This window comes from Candoia aspera, chromosome 3, assembly GCF_035149785.1.
Source record: "Candoia aspera isolate rCanAsp1 chromosome 3, rCanAsp1.hap2, whole genome shotgun sequence".
NCBI classification, from domain to species: Eukaryota; Metazoa; Chordata; class Lepidosauria; order Squamata; family Boidae; genus Candoia; species Candoia aspera.
This window is the reverse complement of record NC_086155.1, coordinates 209,201,770-209,220,826: the sequence shown is the minus strand read 5'-3', so window position 1 is coordinate 209,220,826 and position 19,057 is coordinate 209,201,770. Positions and strand designations below refer to the sequence as shown.

Sequence of the window (19,057 nt, the reverse complement as noted above, 5' to 3'; positions counted from 1 at the left end):
TTTGGAAAGGGTCACCTAAAAATAGGTTGCTGCTAACAATTTGGGACAACAAAATGCACCCCCCCCCATTTGTCCTCTGCAAGCTGCTCTCAGTAATTTCTGAGCCCCCGAGTTTCTGCCAGCAGCCTTGAAGGGGCTCCTTCAGGGAGCCTGTGTCTTTCCTGCCCCCAAGAATGAGCGCAGAACTGGCAGCTGCCTGGCACCTTTCTTAGCCCTGGTGGATTTGTGGAGAAGCCAGACCACTGGCTCTTGGAAGTGGAACCTCCACATCCAGATGCAGTATATCCTCAATAGCAGGAGGTTGGAAGATGGAAGCAAGCTGCTGCCTTTGACTCCCTGAGGGCCACTGGTGTGTGTCATGTTGCTTGGCTCCTCATGCCATGACTATTGCAGCCCAAGAAAGGGATCTCACATGCCCTCTGGGGAGCCCTTGGGACCGCTAGTTCCTTATGCCAGGCTCCTGCCCACCTGGTGATGCCCTCTGCCCCACTCTGGCTGGGCTGGGAGACTCTCCTGGACTGTCTGGCCCCAGGGTTTTTTGGGGGCCTCCTCGAGAGCCCTTGCCAAGTGCTGAAGCTCCGGGGCCTGCGGGGCTCCCTTTGGGCCCTCCCTGCCTGCTCCTGCTTCGCTTTGCTTCGGGAGCCGATGTGTCAGTGGAGAGCTGGTGTGCCCGACAGCCCCCCGGGGGGGCATCTGCCCATCTTGCCACATTGGCCAGTTGGTGGGAGGTGGCCCGCTTGAGCCCGGGTCCTGCGGGCAGCCCGCTGACCTCGAGCACAGACAATGTGTGTGAGGTGGGAGGCCTGCGGGTGCTCCTGCTGGGGGACAGACACGGATGAGGCTCCCCCTCTCCCCCCCCAGGCCACGTGTGCTCTGCATGAGATCATGTCTACCCGGGAGTCTGGACTGGCCGTTGTGGGGCTCTACGCGGAGCTCTTTGTCTCCCTCCTGCTCCGGGTCAGCTGCACGGTGGGCATCCAGCTCCCGAAGCACATGCAGTCCAAAGAGCGGAAGAGCATCAGCCGTGGGCAGCCCCACCGCACTCTGGATCCCTGCAGGTAAAGGCTTGGCCAGGCGATGGTGCTGCGGGGGGGGGGCTCCAGTGCCCACCTCCCTCCCGCCAGGTGGAACTGATTTGGCTCCTGAGTAAACACCGCTGCAAACGCTCCGCTCTGGGCGTCACCCGACGGTTGGCTAATACGCCACGGCCCATAACGTGTGAGGCACGAAGCCAGGCCTGACCTCTGTGCGGGAGCGGGCCCGTTTTCCACACACTCGCCTCTCCCAAAATCAGGAAGTATTGGATCGCTCTTCCGTCTGCAGGCTGCCTTGTGGTTTGCATTTGCATTCCTCAAACGGTGTGAGATGCCCCACATTCGGCATGGCTGGGTCAGATTATGGCCGCCTCTGCAGTGGCTGGACGGGCTGGGGGTGCTGCCCTGGGCGTCTTGGCTGGGGAGGGGCCGGGCCAGCTGCATGGCGTGAAGATGGTAGTGGCAGCGGTGTGAGGGGAGGTTGGACTGTCTTCCAACTGGGCCCTCATGCAAAGGAGCAACACCTCAGCTCTCAAAGTCTGGGAGGCGCACCATGATTTCTCAGCCACTTGTGACCCCTCTGGGGCACCTGCATTTCAACCTAGGCAGTGCGGGCAGGGCGGGGGAAGTGCTGGGACTCTCATGCAGGAGATGCGTGCTCAGAGGGCCCCTGCTGCCAGCGCCGTGCAGCTGGCATTGTGCTGTGACTTGGCAGTCAGCGGGCGGCTCACTTAGGAGCAGTAAGTTTGCTCTGGAGCAGTGGGGAGGTGCCCTTGCAGCCCCCCACACCTTGAGCCTGCTTCCCTGGGGAAAACAGCTGGTTAGAGTGCGCAGATCCTGCATGCCTTCTGAACTGGTGGGTGGTAGGCTTTTGGGGGCTGCTGAGATTTCTGATGTTTGCTTCTTTTTCTATTTTTTATCACTGTCCATCTCCCCCAAAAGGGGGACTCTGGGCGGTTGCAAATAGAGCCTCTGCTGTGTGGTTTGATAGAAGCTGAATTTGTGGGTGTGCGAGTGAGGTCTGCATCTCCAAGCCCTGTGGTGGTGTCCACTCCCACCAGCTTCCCTGAGCTTCCAGATCAACCTGGGTCCAATAATTTCTTTCTGCCCACTAGGAAACCACCACAGGACTTGGAGTGACCCAACTCTACTGAAAAAGGGAAGAGCAGGTGGCTTTTCCAAGGAACCCATGGAGGCTTCAATTCATGCCATGCTTCTTGGCTGGCTGTTGTTCTGTTGCCTGGAAAACCAGAGCTTGCACCTGTGGGGGGCAAGAAAGGGGCTGGACGTGAGGGGCAGGAAACAGAGTAACAGGATGCTAAACTGATGCCCAGTTCTGGAGTGGCCATTCTGTTATTTTTTCTGGGTGCTGGGCTCCTCTGGTGGGAAGAAAGGTTGTCCTTGGAAGTTCTCACTTTCTGGGATGGCACCTGGAGTTTCCTGGGCTTCAGTAAGCTTGTTCTGGATGCTGGGCCACCTTCCAAGCCCCGCAAGGGCCTCAGCCAGGGCATCTGATGCAAGGGGAGCCCCTGGTTTTGGACATAGCAACCAGAACCAGCAGGGCTGGAAGCAGCAATCATGAGTTGCTCCCTTGTGGTCTCCAGCCTGGGCAAGGAAGGAAGGAACCCACCCACCCCCTGGGCTGCCACCCCTTCTGAACGTGTTAGGAGAGAGAATGGCGAGGTGTGGCTTTCCAAGGAGAACTGCAGCCTCTTGCTCCCTGGGAACCATCATCCTCAGAAGCCAAAGTGTGTGTAAAGCCAGGTCAGTGGGAGAACTTAGGCAACCCAGGCAGGACTTGCAGGCCCTGGATGTGTCTTAAGGCGGTTGTGCAGCAAGTCCTCACAAAGGAGTTGGAGGGGCAGGGGAGAAGTGCCTGGTCTGAGTGCTGTTGCGGGGGAGCTCGTAAACTTGCCCAAAGGTTACTTTGGGCCCTCTTGGTTCTCCTATGCCTCGCCTGGGTCACCTTGGGAGGTCTTCTGCTGTAGGGAAAGAGGCTTGAAAGACATTGGCCTCACATTAGGAGCTGTGTGCCAGGAAGGTCAATGGTCACCTGCTTGTTCTCCAGTGCTAAATGTGTCTGGAAGCAGGCTGGGTTATGGCTTTCATAGGGCAGCTGGCCTGGGTCCAGATGCCCGGACAGCCCTCCCATGGTCATTTATGGCCAACCACTTCTATCTGCAGCCGTTGTCTCAGACCAGTCATGAGGGGTTCCACCTCCTGCTGCGGAAAGAGTGCACTCGCTTTGCAGGATTGGGGCCACTAACTGGAGAGTTTGGGTGGCCTTCTCGGGGTCTGTTCTGGCCAGAAGTGTTGAACCAGCCTGGAAGGGAGCCTGGGAGCCTCTCTCGCCCAGCCGGTTGCCTGAGCCCTGGCCAAGGGAATGTGATTTCCTGCTTTAGGGTCTCCCGGTATTATCCCTTGCTAATAAGTGGGCTCTGGTGGGGGAGGATAATGAGTGTTTCCCAGATGGAGCCTCACTTTGCTGTGGAATCCCCCCGCCCCCGGTAAATACGAAAGGACCAGCTTCCCTGGAGTTCTCAGTGCTCAAGTCGAGGTCGTGAGGGGCTCCCGGGAGCAGAGGGGCAGCGGCAGCAGCACTGGGCAAGCCCCTTGCTGTCCCCCAGCACCTGGGCCTGTGGGTGGCGGTGGCTGGAGGGAGGGGCGTGCCTCTGCCTCAGCACCCCCCTCCTCCCCAGCTCTGCGGTTGAGACCCTCAAGGCCATGCTGAGCCAGGGGGGCAGCGAACAAGTGAGCAGGGCTGTGATGGAAGCTGGTGGCTGGGACCTGCTGCGGAGTCCGGAGAAGCACTACGACGGCGTGGCCTTCCTCGCCAGGTGAGCAGGTGCAGCTCTGGATCCTGGCAATTTGCTTGCCTGGGATTGTCCTGGGTGGAGAGGGGAGGGGTCGGGAATGCTCTGGGCAGCCCCATCTGCTGCCAGGGCTGGTGCTGACCCCACAGCCACCGGGGAGGGGCATTCACACTTGCCGGGAGTGTGGGAGCCAAGTGGTGTAGGAGCCCAGGGACAAGAGCAAATGCCCACTTGCTCGCTCCTTGGCTGGGCAGGGGGGCCTCTTTGCAGAGGAAGGGGCCACACCAAATGTCTTGGAGCAGCAAGGCAGGTGTGAGGCAGGGAAGCTGATGGAGGAGGCGCCTGCAGGGAGGGTGTCAGGTGGGGCTTTTGGGGCTGGCTCACCTGGAGGACTCGCCGGGGCTGTTTTCCAGGGCCATGGCAAAGCACGCAGGGCCCAAACTCCCCCTGGTCGTGAAGATGCTTTCGCCGATGCTGAACAGTATCTACGACAGCCAGCGGCTCACCACCACAGCTTTCTTTGCAGAGGTGAGTCTGCCTCAGGGACCGGCATCTTTGCTGCATTTTGAGCCCACTCTTCAGGAGTTTTGTCTCCCTGATTCTGAAGCTCGTAACCTTAAACCCCAGGAGGTCCAGGGGATGGAGGGGACCGAAAGTTTGTCTTTAGCAACAGGTCTCCCCTGGCTAGTAATTCTGCCTCACCCAGCAGCTGGGGACCCCTTGATTCCTGTAGCAGGAGGCGGCCACTGCGTGTTGCCTCTCAGCCCTCTGGTCCTGGGCAAGTTCCAGTTCCAGATTCATGTGACTGGAGGGGGGAGGGGGGCGAGCAAGCGAAGGGCCCTGTGGTTGCTAGTGTTCCTTGGGCCTGTCTGATAGCTCTGCAGCAACCACAGGGTGCACCTGTCCAGTGCTACAGTCCCCCCTGGATGGCCCCTCCCTTCCCCAAGGAGGCACAGCTGATCCCCTCTGTGCTTTTTCCCTCCCCCACCAAGGCAGATAGCCTGGGTTCCAGCCCTTGGCCCCTCAGCAGATGAGGCAGCCAGCCCTCACCTCATCCCCTTACGTACCACCCTGAGGAATGGAGGAAGTCGGGCTGCTTCCTCCCGCGCAGGGTGGCGGACAGCCTTGCTGCTGTAACCCTATCTCAGCTGACTTACTGGCCCCAGCCCGGGGTTGTCCAAATGGTCTTCATTACAAGGCGGCTGCTGGTGCTGGCGTGGGGCATCTGGGAAGCTGCTTCTTAAAATCTCAGCTGATAAAGCAGCCAGGGATTACGGGAGGCTTGGCAGGGAAGCCTGCAGCTGATGGGGGCTGCGGGGTGGGCTTTGGCCACTAGTGCACACAGAGCATTTAAATAGGGCTTTGAGGAGCAAGTGCCTGCATGCACGCACAAGTGAGAATCTGCACATTGCTCAGCCCTTTATCTGCACCAAACCAGGATGCTGGTGAAAGGCAAGGCAGCTGAGTCGGAAAAACAGATCTTGTGCTGCTGGGAGAGGTGGACTGGGGCCACCATAGAGAGCTTTCTTGTGAAGGAGAAATTTCCATAGCAAGTTGAAGAGGACACAATGACCTCATCAAAGTTCAAACTCTCTCCTGGTATGAGCTGGACGGTAGCTGGGAAGGTTGCTGTCCTGCACTATCTGGGAGCTGAAAAGCTGGACAGATTGTGGGCCCCAGCTAACCATGCAGCAGTTCTGCACAAGATTTCTGACCCCGTAACGGTTGGCCAGTGAAGTGGAAGAGGGTTGGTTGAGGAGCTCACTGTGATGCATCCCCGTCACAAAAGACCATGGCGTGTGTCTTTCAGCTCCTCAACAGCAATGTGGTAAATGATCTGGTTCTTCTGGAGTCCCTGATGGACAGCATGACAGCCCGGCAAAGAGACTCCTCCGCAGTTGTGCGGATGCTGGCCCTTCGAGGACTGGGCAACGTTGCTTCAGGCTCACCAGAGAAGGTGAGGGTTCCTGTAGTTGCGGGGCCACGTGAGCAGTGGCGTCTCCTGCCAGGCTCCTGAGCTTGTCTCCATCTTTGCGGGCAGCTGGTTTTCCTGCATGTCTGGAAACAAGATCACTAGCAGAGGTTCACTGGCGTTTTCCTGGGCATAAAAATGGCCGCAGCAGCGTCTCTGCCTGTAGACCAGAGTCCACCTGCTGCCAGCCCCCCGCTCTGGCAGCTTCGTCTCTGCTGCTCCGAGAATCCAGCAGTTCATCTCCTGATCAGGCCTGCTGTGCTCTCCTGCCCTTGCCTGGTAGAGGCTTGATTGGATGGTTGTTGCCCAGCAGGATGCGCAGGGCATCCCAGTTTCTGGGCAGAGGATATCCTCTCCACAAAGCGCACACACTGCTACTGAAGTTGTGGTTTAGTTTAAACTGCAGTCCATGCCATGTTTCCCCCACTTCTCACAGGCAAGGAAGCACGGGGCTCAGCTCCTGGCTACCATGATCAATAGCTTAGACGATAAGGATGATCCCTACAACCTGGTTGCCTTGGAAGCCATGGCGAGCCTCTCCAAGATCCTGGGCTTCGTTGAGGAGAGAGACATCCACTCCGGGCTGCTGCACGTCACCATCCGAATACGGCCTTTCTTTGACAGCGTAAGTAGTGCAAATCAGCAGAGGGAAATCTGACGGCCCTTTGGGGGATCCATTGGGTAGCCCCGATGCCCTCAAGTTGTTTTGTCTGGTGTGGCCAGTGGCAAAAGACGGCACTGTTGTGGCCCATAGCCTGCGGAGGGCAGAGGTGGCTGATCTGTGTCTCGGGAATCCCAGGTCGTTCCTGATGTGCCTCGGGAACCCTGCCCCCAAACCCTATGCCAAATTGTGACACATCTGGGTGGAGCAGCAAAGGTGCAGCTGTCCTGCCCATAATGAGATTTGAATGGCCTGAGGGCTAAAACTTACGTCCACCTGTGCCTCCGGGTATTGTGGCCCTGTGGGAGTAGCTGTAGCAGCCCAGCAATAGACTGTGGTGTGCACGTAAGCGTCTGTGGAAATGCGCCCAGGGAGGACGATGCCAAGGAAGCCCGGGTTGTGGCAAGTCAGGAATATATTCTCCATGCCTGTGTGTGTGGCAAGTGGGAGATGACGCCCTGAACCCGCTTGACGTCCTGGGAGAATAATTGATGACGTCGCAGTGGATCTTGTTTTACAGGGAGGATGAAGTCTGGGGAGGGAAACATGCATGTGGTGGGGAGGAGGAGGACCAGGGCCCGTGTGTCTCTAGCTGCCCCCATGGAATTGTTTTCCTGCAGGAGGAGCCCAGCCTCCGCAAGACATCCATCATCCTCTTTGGGAACCTGGCAAAGTTCAGCTCTGGGAACGGTGAAGATGCCTTTCTTGAGCAGATTCTCTACGGGCTGGCGACGCTGCTGTTGCATCTCCAAGACCCGAAGCCAGAGGTCATCAAGGTCCGTGCCCCGGCTAGCAGGGACCCTCTCTTCCCTTGTGCAGGAAGGGCTCCACAACTCCACTCTTGTCCCTCCCTGCAGGCCTGCAAGTTGGCGTTGCGCAGGTGTGGGCCCGCAGTGAGTTGCCCCATGCTTTGCGAGATGTTTCAGAACCACCTGCACGAGGGGCGGGGCCTCCACTACGGCGAGTTCATGAACGACGTCTGCAAGCATCTGGTGAGTGGCCGGCCTCGGGGCTTCCCTGCCCTTCTCAGGTGAGCAGCCCTGCAAGTCACCCGGCCTCTATCTCTGGGCCAGAGATCTTCAAGGAAGGCGGCAGAACAACGCCAAGGAACCAGACTCTAAGTGAGAAGGTCAAAAGTACAGTCAAAACTAATTCTAGTTCCAGATTAGGTCCCAAGGAATCCATGCGGACCTTTCTCGGGGATCAGCAGACAATCCAAAAGCACCATAGGCCTCCCGTTCTGTTCTGTGGGAAAGGAATCCGGGCAGGAGCAGAGCGCCCCCCGCCTGGGGGGCAGAGCCTTCTGACTCGGCTAGGAAAATGGGCTGGAAGTGGCCCTTTTGCTGTCCTGGCCCATCTGCAGTTTTCATGGTCAAACCTTGGGTGCGGGCCTGGGCCTGGGCCCGCTCACCTAACATCTAACAGACTCAGACCCGTTCATCTTAACAACTCAGGCACTTTGGTCACAGGCAACACAGGCTCTACCCTGTCATAAACCTCCTGGGATCCCTTGGTTTGTTTCCATGGCCTGGCTGCATGTCCTGGTTTTTGCCTAGTTTGGCCTAGTGGCTCAGGCAGCGGGCTAGAGACCAGGAGACGGTGAGCTCTAGTCCCGCCTGAGGCACGAAAGCCAGCTGGGTGACCCTGGGCCAGCCCCTCCCACCTTGCAGGGTGGTGGTTGTGGGGAAAAGGGGAGGGGGAAGGAATAATAGGTGTGTCCGCCACCTTGAGTTATTTATAAAAATAATAAAGGCCGGATAGACCAACCAACCAACCATCTTAGAATTGGTGCTAGCTGGTTATCCAGGTCGTCCTTCCCTCTGATTTAGATGCAGAGCTATCCAGAAATGCTGAGTCGTTTGGTCAATATCAACCTCTTTTACTTCAAGAGCAACTGGGCTGACATCCGAACTGCTGCCCCCATGTTTGTAGGTGAGGAGGAGCCCCTAGGGAAGGCTGGCGTTGGCCTCTCTCCCTGGGCGTTCCTTGATGGGACCCACTTGGCTCTGGGACCAAACGCACTTTCTCACTCTTCTCTGGAAGGCTTCCTGATCCTTCATGCGGACAGAGGGCAGAGCCAGCAGCTGGATCTGGACGAGCTTATTGCTGGTGAGTGAGCAAGTGTGGTGTTTCCCAAAGGCAGCTGCGAGGCCCAAGATGTGGGCCTGCCCCTGCGGCCTTTGATAGTGTGCAGGAACCGTTGGGGGCCCCAGCTGGAGGATGCTGGGAGAGGCCTCTGTCCCAATTAAGTGGGGAGGTTTCAGAGTTCAAGGCTGCCCAAGCCCAGACCTCCCTCTGGGTTGCAGCCTTGTTTCCCTGCAGTGCCAGTCGTCTCATGCGCAGACGTCATCTGCGAAAGATGAAGGGGGAACCGTTCTGTGGCCAAGCTGAGCAGCACACAGCACGGCCTCTCCTTCCTGGGAGAAGGTAGCAGGGCAACATCCTGCCTGGCTGGAGGGCAGCCCCTTGGCCTTGGTTAGCCCTAGCCTGGGTCAGTGGTGCAGAGGGATAGGGGCACATAGCCCAGCAACCTCCTCCTGTTAGGATTGCCCCTCAAAGGCCAGCCAGAAAAGCCAGTTAAGTAATAAACTTTCCTGGACTTAGCTCCTGTTTTTCCTTGTCAGCAGTGACCTCATCGCTCAGAGTAAGGCTTGGAAAATCTCTGAGCTTTCCAATGGAGCTTAAAAACCACTAAAAAAGGGAAAACTATCTTTCCGTTGGCTGATGGAGCAGTCCCGAAGAGAGGCCCGACTGTTTGCAGTGGGGGGGGGAATGCCGGGGAGGGGGAGCAGCAAGGACTCCGGATGGGGTCACCGCAGCTTCCCGTCTTGAGTGCAAATGCTCTGCCTGCCAGCAACCCCCCCCCCCCGCCAGCCCCTGCAGCTGGCCCAGGGCTGATGGACAGGAAGCAGCCCGCGCATAAATCAGGCCGTCTCGCTCGCTCACTCTGGCGGGACGAGAGTCTCGGATTTGCAGTGTAAACATGCTACTGGAAAAATATTATTGTATCTCTGCTGCTTGGGAGGGACTCCTGGCCCCTCTCCCCTGCTCTGTGGCTGAGCCTGGGCTGGTGCGGCAGATGGCGCTGAGGACGCCCTGAGCCCTCCGGAGCTGCGTGGGCCTAGATGGCCTGTGGCCTTGAAGAGCAGGGCTCCTGTCAGCGCTCGGCTCCGAGCCACATTTGTTGTGTGTGTGCACGTGGGGGGGGGGTGGCTGGCTGGGCAGCGGAGGGAATCCTGGCTCCTGCATGATCAGTCACCTCTGCTGTTCCTCTCTGCCCAGCTCTGACTGTGCTGCTGAAGGACCCTGTGACGGCGGTGCGGATGAAGGCGGCAGAGACGCTTGGCCGCCTGGGCGGGGCTGTTTGAGGGCCCTTGGCCACGGACTCCCCCGAGGAAACGGGCTGGCCTGGATCCGCCCAGCCCGAACTTGCCCTCGCACCTCCCGGACACGTCAGGCCACGTCTTCCAGAGCAACACGACCTTCGCTTACTGGAACATCACCCCGCCCCCGCCTTAAAGAGAAGGCCTGAGGTCTCTGCACCTTTCTGTGTTTCAATGTTTTTTTGCACACTGGGGACACACCAGCCCCCCACCCTCGGGCAGGCTGGTCCAGAGCACGGGGCACAGAATCATCACAGGGCTGTTGCACACAGGCACAGGGTCCGCGTGACCCCTCCCGGCCCACCAAATGTCCTTCCCCACGTCCGTGGCGCACAGAAGCAGGTGCCTCCTGACCCAACCTTTGGCCAGGCAGCCGGGGTGAGGCTCGCACATTTCCCTCAGCCCCGCCACAGTTGGTGGAGGGAAAGCGCTGCTGCCTCTTCTGGAGTTCATCCCCATTCCTCCCAGCAAGGGTTTGTGTATAGAATCAGACAAATCACTTTGAATAAACTATTTGCTTCTCAGAACCACGAGGCCTCTTTCTTAGCTCCGTGGCCTCGAGAGGAGAGGTGCTCCTGCTGCCCGGCCCTGGATCAGACTTTGCCTTTGGCTTCTGTGTCCGGGGCTTGGGGGCATTTCTGCCACGTCATTTCTGAATCTGACCAGTGGGAGGCTTCTGGACAACTCAGCCTGTCAGGCGAGAGGAGGAACGTTCCTGCTGAACAAAGAGGCCGGTGGCGCGTCCCCACAGCATTAATCTGTTCTCACTGTTTGACCAATTATTTTGGGAAGAAATTAGGAAGCTGCCTAAGGCTGGGAAATGGCACTGGGAGCAGGAAGGCACGTTCCCTCAGTAACCCTCCCCTCGGCTGCTGGTTTGGCCCCAAAGCGGTAATGGCCCACCGAGCAGGTGGAGCTCAGTTGCTGCTCCATCTATTCCACGTTGTCAGGCCCACCCCAGTGGCCTTGGGGCCGGCAGCTCAACGGTCAGAGTCTGCGTCCCTGGGACTGCGGAGATCCGCCGTGTGGTGGCTGTTCCTCCTCCTCGGTATTGCCAACTTCAGTGGCAGCCCCCGACCGGCCCTGAAAAGGCCAAGCGCGGCAGACCTCGCCACTGCTTGAAGGGAGACTGCCAGTGCCGCAGCCTGGAGTGGGAAACTGAGCAGTTCCTTCTGTGGAGGAGGAAACATCGAAACCCTTTTTCAAGAGAATTATGCAGCCATGCTCACAAAGCCCCCCCCCAGTCTGTCTGACCTTCCGGTAGCTTGTCCCTGTGAAAGCTGGACAGCTGCATCCGGTTTCTTTTCACCCAATTCCCCTCCTGGGGAACCAACAAAATTGTGTTAAGGACTTTGGAGCTCTAAGCATAAAAAAACCCAGTGGCGCCTCTTGGGAAGTTGAAGGGTTGGGCATACGTCCTCCAGCTACTTCCTCCTCGCCTCGCTTCCCCAAGTTAGGGGGTCGCTGCTTCTGCTTGGCTACCATCTCGGTCCTGCCAGACGATACTCTCTGGCCAGTTTCTCGTTAAGGCACCCTTCCCACCCTGGTGTCCTCCCCTGGTCAACAGAGCGCAAGAGGACCAGAGAGAGAACTGCGTCGTGACACCCTTGCCTAGTTAACGTCTCAACGTATTTGGTGGTTGGCATATGCCAGGTATCATACACGTGGCTGCTTGGCAGTAAATTCAGACCCCCCCCCCCCGGGTTCGGAGCAGTGTGCAGCTCAGCAGCCTGTGATTCTTGCCATGGTTTGTGAAGGTACAAGCTGCCTATCCCAGGCTCAGAACCCACCCACTTGAGAGATGCCTGCGAACGCACCACTTCAGCTCCTTTAGGCCTGGGCAGAAGGCGAGAGACAAGACGCTCCTGTGCTTCCGGCCAGAACGCCCAGCAGCTTCCAGCGGAAGGGCCAAGCTGAGCCCTACGGAAAGCAGCCAATGGCGCAGGGCTCAAGTGCGGGGGAAAAGTGGGACGCTACGCCGAGCAGGGCAGACGAAGCCTGTTAGCCTGACGCAGCAAACGTGCTGCTCCTCTCCGGCCGTGGCGGGCAGATGGTCTTCATGCCATCTGCTGCTTGGGACGACCCGTGGCCTGCCCAGGTCTTGTGATGCTTTTCTGCAGTACAGAGCTTCTTCCACCATGCAGTCTTGCATTTTCAGCATCCTTTTCCCACTACCAGGACATCGGGGTGTGTGTGTGTGTGGAGGAATGCACAAGATGCTCTTTGAGCATGAAACCTTAAGCCAAGCAGCCACAACTTGCTGGGCTGGTGGGTGCATTCCGAACACTAAGAGTATGCGGAAGCCTCTTCCGAAGGCTGCGCAAGCACACAGGAAAGTGGCCGAGCCCCAAGCAGTCTCTGGGGCGGCAGGGCCAAAGGCAACGTGCAGCTTTGCCAGAACGCTCCCCCTCACTGCCCCCAGCTCACCTCCCTCCCCACTTTACCCTGTTTACCCCTGTTCTGTTCCTGGCCAAGGGGGCATCCCTCCAAATCAGGCAGGTTTATTTACCAAGTGAGCAGAAGGAGCCCACGGAACAAAGCAAAGGACAGTACCGATGTGCGGTTGCACATGTGCATGCCCCAAAGAGTTCTTGAGAACCACCGCCTCTTCCACCTTCCTCCTGCAACTTCTGCAGCGGCTTCAGCGGCTTCGTCATCCTCGGCTGCATCACGGCTCCAGCCTCCCAGGCCAGCAGACCCCCTGGCCTCCTGCCGAGTCTGTTTTGGAGCTGAACACCCCACAAGGGGGGCATCCACTACGTGAAGAGCCGGATGGTGGCGTCTGCGCCCGCGGAGAAAAGCCATGGCTGGGTGGGGTGGAAAAGGACATCAAGGACTCCCAGGTCGTGGGCCAGTGTGTGGCCCCTCAGCACCTTCACCGGCACAAGGAGTGGGTTTTGAAGCAGGTCGCTGCGGGGAGAGGATGGAGGAAGATCAGCAGGGCCAGCTCTGCTCCCCCCTCAGTCCCCCCTCCCACCCAGCACAGATACTTACTTATAGACCATGCCGTGGCAAACAATGACGCTGCCATCGTCTGAGCCCGAGGCAAAAAGGGGGTAACTGGGGTGGAAAGCCACGGTCCTCAGTGCTGCCTTGTGGTGTCTGCCAGACAAAAGAAAAGATGACCCCTTGCACCGCCTTTCCTCCCCACAAGGTGGTGGCGGGATCTGGTCTGAAAGCAGAGGGAGGGGAGGGCGGTGATGGCTGCCACGGGTGGCTTCTTGCTCTGGGACTGGCTCTGGGCATCAGCTCTGGGGTGGCCGATTCACAGGGCGAGGGGGCTGCTGAAGGCAGAATCACGCTGGGCATGGATGTTGGCAGAATCTGTCTGCTGTTGGGATGCCAGTGTTGTGGGCTGCGAGGACACCTGCGGTTCAGGCTCAGTGGCACTGTGCCACCAGGGCATGCTGCATTGCAGCAGGGACAAACCCGCCCTGCCTATTGCGCTTGTGGCAAGGGGTGTCGCGGTCAGGATCAAGCACTCTTTGGCCAGTCAGTCCAGAAGACGGGGGTGTGTGGCTGCTCCCTACCTGAGCACCCGATAAGGCTTTGTGGAGAGGTCCAAATCAAACCAGACGAGCTTGCTGTCGTAGCTGCCGCAGATCAGGTTGTCGCCTGAGGAGGGCCCGTTTGTGTGAGTGCTGAGAGGCCATGCCTGCAACTGCCGGTGCAAAGGCGGGGGCGGGAGGGTTTCCTCTTGCGGGCCGCCTGTCCTTTTCCCTCCCTGCTGGCAGGGCTCACGGGGCCAGCACGGCCCCCTGGGGCAGCGCCTGCCCACCCCCGCCTGGGAGGGAGAGGGCCCCAAGTGTCCCTTGCTGTGGCCCTGGGGAGCCCCGCTCACCTCCGGGATGGAGAGCCATGCTGGAGACCCACTTGCAGTTTGTGAGCAACTTCTTGGTGAGCTCCTGCTTGAGGAGGTGGTAGACGCGGACAAAGCGCTGGGTGGCCACGAAGAAGAAAGGCCGCAGCGGGTGGAAGAGGACACGCTGCACCTGGCCCTTGCTCCGGCGGAAGGGCGCCTGGCTCCAGCGCTTGCTGGCTTGGTGGATCTGGACCTGCAGGTGGCTATTGTCTGACACGACTGTGGCAAAGTAGTCCCCCCTTCCATGCCATGTCACCTGTTTCAAGGGCTGAGGAAGGAGACACGATTGGGGAGCGGGCACAACTGCAGAGAAGAAGGAGGCCTCGTTCCCTGCTCCCCGGGAGAAACCATGCACCCAGGGCTTGCTGCGTCCAGGCTGGTACCTTCCCAAATTTCACTCTGAGCCGCACACCCAAGCGGTGCTCCTCCTCCGTGGCTTCCTCCCACGTGACGGGCTGCAGGCGGCCCTCCTCTGGGGGCACGTGGCTTTCCAGGAGTTGGTCGGTGGCTCCACAGAGCAGCTTATCCCCGAGGCCAGGGTTCACCAGCAGTACCGTGTGCTCCCTGGAAGGGACAGAGGGACCCAGAGAAGGGGTTAAGGGGACCCAAATGCTGCCTGGGGCAGAAAAGAGGCGTGCACACCTGCGAGCCGTGCGGAAAGTACCATCAGAACACCCTGAGTTGAATCGGTTCCAAGGTTTGTCCCTCTCACGGGGGGGTCTGCTTTAAAAGCTTTTACAGAAAAGAAAACAAAGTGCAGCCACCCATGTGTCCCTGAGACACCCCATGAGTAGCACGAGACACAACCCCCCCTTCCTCCCAAAAGGGAAAGAAACCCTCCCAAACGAGGCCGTTTCTCTGTGCCAAGCAGGGCATCCAGACACTCTTCTCCTCCGCTGGGCTTGGATGGCAAACAGGGTCAGTTGCTTTCCTGGAGGCGGGAGACTTTCTTCAGCGGAGGAGGCATCATCCCTCCTCCTCCTCCTCCTCCTCTCCCCGCCCCACTCAGGCCCGTCTTCCTCCCCTGCACAGCACTTCAGCTTGCCCCTCCTGGGAGCCCTCCTCAACCTGCCCACAGCTGCCTGCCCTGATGCCGGGCTCCTCCTGGGGCAGCTGGAAGAAACACTCACATGGCCACGGCCACCAGGCAGACGGCAGGGTTGGGATTCCAGGCGATGCTCTTCACTGCAGCTTGCACGGGGACACTTTTCACACACCGGGCTGTGCACACCTCCCAGAACTTCACGGTGCCATCATCTGAACCTACACAAGCAGCATGGGACTTGTTGCGTCTTCCCAGATTCCTCAAAAGCATTTATTCCCAAGATGTTGGCTGTGGCTCGCTGGCAGGTTTAATTCTCTCCATCTCGGCCCTGAGGGGATCTCATCAGCCCACCAACAGGAAGATGGTATGGACTAGTGTGTTTTGCACACTTCAGCCCTCAGTGAGGGGCTCACGCGTGGCAAAGGTCCTGCTCTCTGACCAGAAGGCAGGGCCTCTCCTTGCTGGCATGAGGAGGGACTCCAAAGGCCATCCCTGTGGCAGGATGGATGCCCCTGGGGGTCCAGAGCTGCAGCCCAGACTCTGGGAGGACAGTTCCTTTGTGCAGGACAAGGAGAGTGGGCAGCGGAGGGATCAACGGGGCTGGAAAATCCCATTTCCCAGCCCCCCCCCACTCCTGGGGCTCTTGCCTGGCCTCCTCCTGCCCTCCCATACCCATGGCCACCTTGCCAGGTGGTCCTGGCTGCTTCCTCTCAGCTCCCATCTCCCATCTCCCTGCCCGGCACGCCCTGGAGACCCGCGATACGGCACTCGCGGCCAGGAGCAAAACCGCCACGACCTGCTCAATGCAGGAAAGGCGGTTTATGCACAGGGCCAGTCTTTGAGGGCCACTTACCTGATGCCAGCCACTGCCCAGCAGGAGAGACACTGATGCAGCGCACAAGGCTGGTGTGGCCACGATACACCTAGAGAGAGGAAAGGGCACTCCTAATGTAGCCCCCAATGTCCTGCAAAGGAAGCAGGGCCTGCTGCCTGGGTCACCACCACCACCCCAGCAAAAAACCCCAAGCCCCGGCGCAGAAGTGGCAGAAGGCCTGTTACCAACAGCTGCTCCAGCAGCCCAGTTTTCAGCCCAGGTAGAAATGTGGCTGCAGTGAAAGTGCAGAGCAAGGAAACCTGTCCCCCCACCCCATCCTCCTGGGCCTCTCCAAACTCTTACCAAGGCCTGCACGGTGGGAAAGGGCTTCAGATCCTGTGGCTTGGGCAACTTGGGGATCAAGTCTTCCGGATCCACGCTCACCTGGGAGGGAAGGAAGGCAAGTTGTCCTGCCTGCCTGCCGCAACTCCAACGGGGAGCAGTTGCCAAATGGCCTGTTCGTGGAGAAACGTGCGGCACGCCCTCCGTTGAGGTCAGGGGAGTGCTGGGCCCGGTCCTGCCTGGCCCACAGTGCAGCAGCTAACAGCCACACGGGCGTTCCTGCGTGCGCATTCCCCCAGCTTCCTGACCATCCGAACACTCCTGCGGGGCAAAGCAGCAAGGAGTACCCGCATTTTCCTCTGGCGCGGGCACAGGTAGAGATCGAGGCAGCGCTCGAAGCGCTCATGGATGAAGCGAGGGTAGGCTGGCACTCGGCGCAGGCAGTCGTGGCGCCGGGCAAGGAAGTTCAGCTTGCGCTCTGAAGGCTCCTGCTGCTCCCAGGCCAGTTTCTGTGGGGGGGGGGAGAAATGAGGAAGGAGCAAAGCCCCATCCCTGGGAAGCTCCCGCAGGAGAGCAGAGGGGCGGCTCCTTTGCCCCACCATGCCTGGGGCAGCCACAGCCACAGACCCCTGCCCGGCTGCAGACCCAGAAGCTCCTCCTCCCCCTGGACCCTGTTGCAAGCTGGCTGTGACCTCCGGCCCCTGTTTGGCTCACCTCTTCCTCCATCGGAAGATACTCTGGAGGTGGGTTATAGGACTCCTCATGCCCGGGCAAGGGAAGTTTGGGGGCAGGCACGTGCATCTTATGCCGTCCCAGGATGGAGGTGTGATCTTCCTGGGCCCAAAGATCATAGAAGGCTACGCTGTCCTCCCGGGGCCTCCCTGGCTTGATCCAGCCCATCTTGATGGCGTGGACCAATTTGGAGACCTGCAATGGCAGAATGGCTGTCATGCCACACACACACACACACCCCGGCTTCCTGGGCGCAAAGAGCCCAAGGAGCACTGCCCGAAGAGGCTCTGGACTCTGCTGAGAGGCAGCGGTGTGCGTTCCTTCCCTTCCTGGTAGCCAGTCCCTGAGGTTGCCACATTTCCCTGCCTTCGCTTCCAAACTTCTTTGCAGAGAGCCACTAATCTGAGAGCTTCCCCAACGTAACAGCCAGAGCCCTGCTTCCCAGCAGCTTTGTTGTCATCGTTCATCATTCAGAGAAATCTGTGTTGGCAGCTATGAGTGGGCCGTGTATACAGTCAACCGGAAAGGAACCGACCAGCAGCTCTTGTCTGGCCCCAAATCCCTCCACTTCCACTCTCCCCAGATGTCTCCGTGGGCCTGGAGACTGTTCCACACAAGGCAGCTGCTCACAGAGTGATCTGGCCTCCCACCTGAGCAAGGGACCCTCCTCCTGGCTGGGTTTAAGAGGACAGAGCACCTGTTTCGGTAGCCAGCCAAAGGTGTCGCGAGTGGGGCCAGCAACGCCTGGGAAACGTGGCACATCCAGGCCAGGGCTGCCATCAGGGTGGGCCGGGGGGAGTCTGGGGAGGGGCTTCCTCTGTGCGGGGAAGCCCCTCCCCTTTTCGGCAGCTCACCTTCTCCTTCTCGACCAGGGAGGGGATGAAGCTTCGCTTGTCTGGGGGGCGGTTTGTTACAGGGTGGATCCTCACTTGGCTGCTGAAGAAGTCCACGGCCGGCTGCAAAGGAGTCACAGCTGGGCCGGCTGCTGCAGGAAAACCCGTTGCTCCCCTCAATCATGGCCACCCGGAAGCAGGCGGGGGCAACGGCCCTTTCCTTCCTTACCTCGTATGGACTGAAATTCACGTCCCCAAACTGGCCCCTCTGAAGACGGTTCACCAACTCCACCTGCTCGTCCGTCAGCTTCATGTCCGCCCCCGTCATTTTGTCGTGGACAGTTCGCCTGGGGGGGGGGGGGAGCACGAAGAAAGCAGGGGGAGGCATGAGCAGCTACGCTCCCCACTGTCCTCCTGGCATGACAGCCAGTGCCTGCGGCCAGGCCTGTCTCTCCCTGCAGCAGCCCCCCCCCCCCGGTCCTAAGGTCCAGGCCCCCTTCAGAAAGGGTCTTCTCCCTCTCGGTTCCCCCTGCAAGTCCGCCTGCCTGATGGGGCCCCTGCGCAAAGAGAGCCAGGCTTCCAAGGGAGCTGGGCCTTCGGGCTCCCCCTGGGCAAGAGACAGACCTCCTGGGTGGGGGTGGGAGGTTCTGCTACGAGCTCTGCCCCCAGAGCCTCACCAGTAGTCGGGACTCTCCATTTTCTCCAAGAACCTGTCCAGCTCGTCCTTCGAGCGGATGGGCTTGTAAATCTCCTTGCCGTCCAAGTTGTAGCCGATGTGCGGGAAGTCCTGGTACCACTCCATGGGGATGTTGCCAACGGTGTTGCGGATGTCCTGGAAGAGACGGAGGCGGGGCTAAGAGAAGGACGGAGAGGGAGGCCAGCGATTTCTGCCGAGATTCTACTGTGGGGAGCAGCTCGGAAGAAACTCCGGTACTGGGGGAGCCTCCCTGACGCTACTCCGTCCTGATTTCCCTCTGCCCCATATTGCACCCTGCTTGCTTGTTTACTTACAGGACACAGGACAACCACGTGGCTTTCGTGGGGAGGCATACATTTTAAATCATCATTGTCATCATCCAGCAGGAAATGTACAATTCTCAAATGCAGCCATCAGTGACAAAAAAAAGTAAAACCTTCTACCAACGGGGGCCAAACTCAGTACAATTCGCAAAGCTGGGACCGTAAAGAGCCTGGGAGCAGGGAGCCTTTTGCCTCACTCGGAAATGGCCAAGACGCCCCTCAAAGCGCCCCTTTTCCTGCGCTCTGCAGCAGGGTTTCCCGAACTGAGAGGGGTGCCTTCCTTGGGGAGGGGCAGAGAGAGTCCAGGGGAGGGGTGAAGGGCCTTTTAGTTGTGCATGGCTACAATGAACCCACCTTTTCCAAGCTGTATTGTTTTCATCGTTCACTTGTGCTCTTTTTGGGGTCTGGATTTTTAGGGAAGTGTGCACATCAAGGCTGCACCACTGCAACAGGAGGTGCGATGGCAAGAAGCGTAGGAACCCCTGCTCAGAATCTGCTTACTGAGGCACCCAGGAATAGCAGTGCCCGTTGAGCAGCAGCACTGTC

General features: G+C 59.0%; 2 protein-coding genes across 2 annotated transcripts in view; one reads left to right on the top strand and one right to left on the bottom strand.

Annotated features, from left to right (window-relative positions):
- The window catches only part of MROH1 (maestro heat like repeat family member 1), a 37,841-nt gene extending 27,451 nt beyond the window's left edge, over window positions 1–10,390 (top strand). Inside the window, exons 33-42 of the mRNA XM_063299783.1 lie at window positions 862–1,058; window positions 3,734–3,871; window positions 4,261–4,375; window positions 5,658–5,804; window positions 6,256–6,444; window positions 7,101–7,256; window positions 7,338–7,472; window positions 8,310–8,412; window positions 8,524–8,589; window positions 9,763–10,390. Of these exons, the coding sequence (XP_063155853.1) occupies window positions 862–1,058; window positions 3,734–3,871; window positions 4,261–4,375; window positions 5,658–5,804; window positions 6,256–6,444; window positions 7,101–7,256; window positions 7,338–7,472; window positions 8,310–8,412; window positions 8,524–8,589; window positions 9,763–9,848 (1,332 nt within the window). The 3' untranslated portion in view covers window positions 9,849–10,390. The remainder of the gene's footprint in view (window positions 1–861; window positions 1,059–3,733; window positions 3,872–4,260; window positions 4,376–5,657; window positions 5,805–6,255; window positions 6,445–7,100; window positions 7,257–7,337; window positions 7,473–8,309; window positions 8,413–8,523; window positions 8,590–9,762) is intronic.
- Window positions 10,391–12,351: 1,961 nt separating this feature from the next.
- Window positions 12,352–19,057, bottom strand: part of BOP1 (BOP1 ribosomal biogenesis factor) — a 62,853-nt gene continuing 56,147 nt past the window's right edge. Inside the window, exons 4-16 of the mRNA XM_063299784.1 lie at window positions 18,169–18,323; window positions 17,721–17,838; window positions 17,513–17,614; window positions 16,641–16,853; window positions 16,274–16,435; window positions 15,948–16,028; window positions 15,624–15,693; window positions 14,856–14,988; window positions 14,109–14,289; window positions 13,705–13,993; window positions 13,394–13,478; window positions 12,858–12,965; window positions 12,352–12,773 (exon numbers count right to left, since the gene is read on the bottom strand). Coding sequence (XP_063155854.1) covers window positions 12,620–12,773; window positions 12,858–12,965; window positions 13,394–13,478; window positions 13,705–13,993; window positions 14,109–14,289; window positions 14,856–14,988; window positions 15,624–15,693; window positions 15,948–16,028; window positions 16,274–16,435; window positions 16,641–16,853; window positions 17,513–17,614; window positions 17,721–17,838; window positions 18,169–18,323 — 1,851 coding nt within the window. The 3' untranslated portion in view covers window positions 12,352–12,619. The remainder of the gene's footprint in view (window positions 12,774–12,857; window positions 12,966–13,393; window positions 13,479–13,704; window positions 13,994–14,108; window positions 14,290–14,855; window positions 14,989–15,623; window positions 15,694–15,947; window positions 16,029–16,273; window positions 16,436–16,640; window positions 16,854–17,512; window positions 17,615–17,720; window positions 17,839–18,168; window positions 18,324–19,057) is intronic.